At 34.8% G+C, this 7,326-nt stretch overlaps 1 protein-coding gene across 1 annotated transcript; it reads left to right on the top strand.

Annotated features, from left to right (window-relative positions):
• The first annotated feature begins 5,662 nt into the window (after positions 1-5,662).
• LOC131667305 (ankyrin-2-like) lies at positions 5,663-6,901 on the top strand. Its single transcript, XM_058940667.1, has one exon. The coding sequence runs from the start codon at positions 5,663-5,665 to the stop codon at positions 6,899-6,901; it is 1,239 nt and encodes a 412-aa protein (XP_058796650.1).
• The last annotated feature ends 425 nt before the right edge of the window (positions 6,902-7,326 follow it).

The following is a 7,326-nucleotide window of genomic DNA, read 5'->3' as shown; positions in this document are numbered from 1 at the left end:
TTTTTGTTCCTGAATTGTTAACAGAAATGTAAAATATATTGTAAGTATTTTTGAATGTTTTTATGAAATATAAAAATATTTTTTTTATTTAATTCGAAGGGAAAGAAAGCTCTAAGCCGGTATTGGTATTGGAAAAGTTGCTTCGCTTCGATTTTTTTTTGTTCACTAACCTCCCATAGAGATTAATTACCGAGATAATACAAATAGTCCAAGAGCTACCCAACAAAATGTGATGTCAAGATATACACACCATTTTTTTATGTGCGGTAGATCTTTTTCTGCCGATGCTAAATTATCCTTGCTATCGGCAGGTACGTGGGGCATATAAAAGTTATGGATTTTCCAAACAATTACTAGCGACGAAAGCCGCGCTTCGCGCGATTATTTTTTGACTCATTCACGTGCTATTCAAGTAAAAATTTTGGATATATTTTGAAATTCAAAAGGAATTCGACATTCTATATTTATTTATCAAACAATCAATCAAACTATTAATTCAATACATTATTGGACCCATATTTTTAACCGTGACGCATGCAAAAGTAACGAACTATAATCAAAATATTATCTCACGAGAAATGAAATTTGATGAAATATACACTTCCAATTAATTTATGACACCTATATCAAGAAACAAATTACATCTTAGAATTAGAGAATTAACAACGAACCGCAAGTCGCACGACCCACTATTTGTGGCTATTCCACGAGGATATGCACTGATGAAAACGTATGCCCTTTTGAATTTAAGCTATTCTTGCGATTTAAAATCGATATGCGAAAGGGCATACTTATATGTTATCGCATCATTATGAAAAAAAAAAAAAAAAAAATTCTTTGAAAATTCATAACTTTTGTATGCCCCAACTACCTGCCGACAAGAACACGGTGCATTAGTATCGGCAGAGAAAGATCTACCACATAAAAAAACGGTATCTTATGACACCACATTGGGGGGGTAGCTCTTAGATTATCAGTGTAGTGTCGGTCGAGAATGAAAATATTTACCTAAGACTTGTAAATGAAGCATTGACTAGATTGACTAGCAGTATCAGAGAATGAAGTGAAAACAAGGACGACCCCTTCGGTAAACTTCAATCTTTGTTACAACTAGTTATTGAAACGTATGAAGTAGTGGATAAACGATCAATTCTTCAGGACATTGAACTGTAAATACTTTAGCATGTATTTTATCGCAACGCCATTCTTCTAAATTATTGGTTTCCTCTACAATTTTAATGCCTAGTGAACTGCTCTGAATTCCTGACGCAACAAATGAATCTTTCTTCATTTCACATGTTTTTCCAGTGATATACATATATATATATTCTTATTAGGTTTGAAAATACTAACAACATTAATGACGGTACCATAATTAAACATAACGCAACTATTTCTGTCTCGTTGTAAATGAAGCATTGACTAGCAGTATCAGAGAATGAAGTGAAAACAAGGACAACCCCTTCGGTAAACTTCAATCTTTGTTACAACTAGTTATTGAAACGTATGAAGTAGTGGATAAACGATCAATTCTTCAGGACATTGAACTGTAAATACTGTAGCATGTATTTTATCGCAACGCCATTCTTCTAAATTATTGGTTTCCTCTACAATGTTAATGCCTAGTGAACTGCTCTGAATTCCTGAAGCAACAAATGAATCTTTCTTCATTTCACATGTTTTTCCAGTGATATACATATATATATATTCTTATTAGGTTTGAAAATACTAACAACATTAATGACGGTACCATAATTAAACATAACGCAACTATTTCTGTCTCGTTGTAAATGAAGCATTGACTAGCAGTATCAGAGAATGAAGTGAAAACAAGGACAACCCCTTCGGTAAACTTCAATCTTTGTTACAACTAGTTATTGAAACGTATGAAGTAGTGGATAAACGATCAATCCTTCAGTACATTGAACTTTAAATACTTTAGCATGTATTTTATCACAAGGCCATTCTCCTAAATTATTGGTTTCCTTTACAATTTTAATGCCTAGTGAACTGCTCTTAATTCCTGACGCAACAAATAAATCTTTCTTCATTTCACATCTTTTTCCAGTGATATATATATTCTTATTAGTTTTGAAAACACTAACAACATTAATGATGATACCATCATTTAACATAACCCAACTATTTCTGCTATCTGTGATATCAATTCGAAACGTGTCTGATTTTAAAATTTTATAATAATATGCATTTGGGTGGTCATTGACAATTACAGCGTTGGATGTCAGTTTTTCAACATCAAACTTACTATTCTTAAAAGCATATTGACTTTTTAAATTACTTGTTGACTCATATTCAGACAACCTTCTAGAAATTTGTTGCAACGGTTTCTCACCTTTTCTTATATATTTCTTTATAGAACAAATATAATTCTCGAATGGAAATGCGCTAAAGCTTTCAACTGTACCAAATTTTTCGACGTCTTTGCATAAATGTCCTATATTGTGGACATTGTAAGTAACATTGTTTTTCCCATACAATGTTTGAAATCCAAAAATAAATTTCATTGCTAAGGTTTGACATAATTTTATATTATTTTTATCACGAACCAATATTTGATTGCTGAGTATTATCATAATTATATGAAGTGTTAAAAAATTTTCATATACTGATGGATGAAGTACATCTTTGAGTATAAACGGACCAAAATACAGCAAAAAATGTCTAAATTCAGTTGCCTTCCACTTTTTCCAGTAGTCCAAAGATCTTGAACGTCTATTAAATTCAAATGGTAACATGTTCTTTAAATATTCCAGTCTCTTTGAAATTTTGTTAATCTTATTAATATTGAGTCTACATATTCTTCTTATTCTTTCTTTGTCACCAATCCAGTGTCTAATTAACTGCTTCATTATACCTAAATACACTAAGTGCATGACATCTAAAACTACATTTGAAACAAGACCAAAGTAACGTAACCGTCGAAAAATCGTTTCCCCACGTTGATAATTGTCAATATAATGCATGCTATTAAATTCATCATCATTTCTCAAGAAATCGTTGCAATATCTGTTTAATTCTTCTATGTTATCTGTGGGAAAGCAAACTGATGAAATATATACACCTTCAATAGTACATTTACTACAACTATAGTAACCCGAGTGACCTTTAGTACATAAAACGAAAGATTTAGCTGGAGCGTCCAAAATAAGTCTATCTAATCTTATTTTGTATAGCTTATTATTATATGAAAATCCATTGCTTATTAAATTTTCTAATTCATCTACAGTATTTTTTAAAAATATATTATGATCTTTCGGCTTTTTAGTACCACAATAGATGCCAACTCCATATACAGTATCTAGTTCAATATCTTTCATCGATATGATCCACAGACCTCTCTCAGATGAACTGCCAACAAGTGGAGCCCCATCTATATTCATTGACACTTTTACAGTATCGAAAACATCCTTACGCAAAAGACGAGCTTCGATAATTTTTTTAATTCCATTTTCAACACCTAGATGACAATACTCGCCACTATCCATATCGATAATATTAGTGGATTTTGGAGTTTTTAACAGTGTACGCGGATCTTTAGGGAACGGAGTACTAGTATTCTTATTTAATATCGCTAATAATAATTTCAAATGATCATGTTCAATTAGACAATCCTTGGCCCACTTAATTATTTCCTTCCGAAAATTTTCATCGTCATTAGTTGTAGGATTTGGCATTGTTACATCAAAACCATCATCCGAATGTACGTCTGAAATGGATTCCGCATCACTATTGCTAAACCGATATGCATCAGAAGAAGAGTATGAGTTAGTATCACTGTCGGTGGCATCACCATCGTCATAGTTATCGTCATTCTCATCACTTGAAAGAACATATTCAGGCTGAACTTCAAGTGCGCTTGTTGAGAAGTTGTTGTGCGCGAAAAATTGACTAAACAAATTTTCGTGAGATTCATCGCTATCATTTTCTCTGGTTTCAGGACATTCACTTGTTAAAATATCTGGTTCAAATGTTTGATCATTACATGGGGTACTACAACCCGCCTTAGCATTTGGAATAGAAGATGTAGAACGAAGGTATTCAATATTTTGAAGGTCGTACTCAGTTGTTTTTTTAGATAACCTTCTAATATGACGGTTGCTTTCTGGAGGGACTCCTTTTCTCTTCCTTGGCATTTGGTTCAATTCAACTAAATAAAAAAAAAATCAATAACGCTTTTATGCTTCAACGTTGGATATAAACATTCAAGAAACGTAAGTTACTTTAAGGGGACCAGAGGGTGTCTCGTAGTGAAAAATTGACACTTTGTTTATTGCCGCGTAGAAATCGTTCTACTAAAGATATCGATGTAAGACTTTTTTCAGCTGAAAGAATTCTATATAAGCTTTGATTTTTTTGCTACAAGTTCCAGAATAATCATTGTACACCTAATATGGACACAATAAAGACCAAGCTCTATTTTTCAAAAAATGGGGCTTTGCCACGCCTTTCTGAACGCCATAGTGGACAAAAATCGTTTTGTGAGAGCTCATTTTTTTTTGTTATGAACCGGACTACAGAATGAGCGGAGCACTTTTCTAAAAAAGATAATTCTTCCCATTTTTTGAGGATAATTTGCAAAAAAAATTTTTTTGAAAAATTAAAATTTCATATATTGGCTCAAAAAAATAGGAAGAATTATCTTTTTTATAAAAGTGCTCTGCTCATTCTCTAGTCCGATTCATAACAAAAAAAAATGAGCTCTCACAAAACGATTTTTGTCCACTCTGGCGTTCAGAAAGGCGTGGCAAAGCCCCATTTTTTGAAAAATAGAGCTTGGTCTTTGTTGTGTCCATATTAGGTGTACAATGATTATTCTGGAACTTATAACAAAGAAAATGAAAGCTTATATAGAATACTTTCAGCTGAAAAAAGTCCTACATCGATATCTTCAGTAGAATGATTTCTACACGGCAATAAACAAATGTTAGCGATTTACACGTATAGAACAAGTGTGCGTGCGTGTGTGTACGACCGGCGGGCGAGAGAGAACGATACAGTTCCAGGGACGATTCCGAATTGCGCTGATAGAGCGTGCGAGCGAATCAAGCCAAGAGAGGGTAGTCGGGATGCGAAGGCATTTGGCCGAGAAGCGCGAGTTATCCCCCCTCCCTCGAGACTCAAGCGAGTTGGGCCGTTGGCGTGGGTCAGAGAGGTCTGAGACGCGACAAAGGTCGGATGCGTGTAGGACTCGACGGCTGAGTGCCGAATAGTTGTAAGCCCTTGTATTCATATCTTTTAATTATTCATTAAAACTACTTAATTCAATTGATACATTTGATATATTGTGCAAAGGAAGCTAAAATCTATCGTAATGCAATGACTGTAGCACATTTTTTTATTTCGTCGAAAATTTCTTTTCATTCCCATAAAAATATGTAAAAACATCAGTTTTTCGGATATTTCAAAGATAAATCAATGTTGTAATTGTTTCTTCAACGTACAACTAAGAATTATCCTTACAAGGCAAATATGATGAAAAATATATTGGATAAGGAGGATACTGTAAATCAAGTAATTCTAACCAATGTTTTCCAAGACTTCTCTCAGCCTGACATAACAGACTACACAATTCTACATTGCAGCAATCAAGAGAGATGTTGAGGCATTCAAAATCTTAATAGACAATAGAGCTGATTTCACGATGCAAAATGCGCATGAATGTACAGTGCTTCACTACCTTTTTGAGTGCACAGCTGATAATAGCAGAATTGAACTGATAAATTATGCATTATCAGCCCATTTAAAATTAGCAAATTCAAGTAATCCTTGTAACAACAATGGTATTACCCACTTTCACATTACGTGCATGGTCAACAATACCCAAGCAGTGCAGTTCTTTCTGGAAAATGCAGCATCTGTGCGTCTAATTGTGAAAATGGACTCGCCTAGATTTCCAGGCTACAGCTCTTTACACTTCGCTTCTGAGGGTTGTAGCATTGAGACAATAAAACTGCTTTTAAAGAATGATATAGATATAAATGTAAAAAATGCTCAAGGCAGAACAGCTTTCCATATTTTTGTACAACAAAAAATTAATTCATGTGATTCTTTGAGATACAGCGAAATAGATGCCACCACAGTGGTTTTGGACAAAATTGATTTGATGGATAACGCAACCAATCTGTTGCTACCAGACAATGGTATAGATAACGTGGGTTTTTCTCAGTTCCATAGTGCATGCATAATGCGAGAATCTACAGTAGCTGAAGATCTTATAGAGCAAGTGACAGACATTAATCGTTGTGTTCTGTTTGACTCTCCAGTATGGCCTGGTTATACAGGTCTTCATTTTGCTGCTCATTGTAACATGAAAATCTTTCAAATGCTTGTGCAAAAGGGAGCATCAATTGAAATGAAAAATGCAAAAGGCTTCACCCCATTAGACATTTATTGTGAAAAGTGCAAACCCCAGGACCTGTTAAAAATCTTGAGATTAAAATCAGAGAGGCTCGATTCAAAATTTATCAATGACAAAATTAAATTGATTAAATTGATTGATGCCATGTGTGCAGAACCAGTACAATTTCGTTTTTATCTTGAAGTAGCTGTAGATGACATCAATGTACAAGTGCTTGAAAATCCACCATTTTGGGTAGGTTTTACGTCTCTTCACTTTGCAGTTCTCACATCCAGATACACTGACACCCACATGATCCAATTGTGTCTCAATTGCCAGGCGAATGTTTCCATTCAAGACGCTCACGGCCGCACAGCAATCCATCTAGCCTTTCGCCTCAACAAAATCGAATCAACTATTTTACTTCTGAAGTATTACCGCGCCACAGAGGATGTCATCGACAAAGACGGGCTGTCACTTGATCATATTGTTAAGGTGGTAGTCGGAAACATGTCAGCAGAGAGGTGGCGCACCGGACGATAAGTGCTCTCCCTATTCTCGTTCTCTCCCACCACCAGACCTTCACGCTCGCGACGATCTCCGCGGCGCCGCTGCCGATATTTATTCCAGTTCGGACCGCGCTCGCGCTTACACGTATTTCTATTATAGTTAAATAAAGGCGATCACTCGACGGAGTTTTACGAATATGTAAAACAGTGTATTTATTTAAATCAACCTCATATCTAACCAAACAGAATCAATATTACCTGGAGACCGGTATGTTGGGACTATATTGTCAGTAAGAGCTGATAAAATTGCAAAGCATGGCGTGAAGATTGATGTGCTATGAGAATAGGAGGTACGAAAGCAAACTTTGATTCGAACGTAAATGCAAAAATAAATTTGGAAATTGCACGAAGGCCAAGCCAAACGTTTGAAAGGGTTAGACACTGATTTTGATGAAAAAA

Source organism: Phymastichus coffea, unplaced genomic scaffold (assembly GCF_024137745.1).
Source record: "Phymastichus coffea isolate CEN01 unplaced genomic scaffold, Cenicafe_Pcof_1.1 PCOF00064, whole genome shotgun sequence".
Classification (NCBI taxonomy): domain Eukaryota; kingdom Metazoa; phylum Arthropoda; class Insecta; order Hymenoptera; family Eulophidae; genus Phymastichus; species Phymastichus coffea.
The sequence above is the reverse complement of the archived record's forward strand: the minus strand, read 5'-3'. Positions and strand labels throughout refer to the sequence as shown.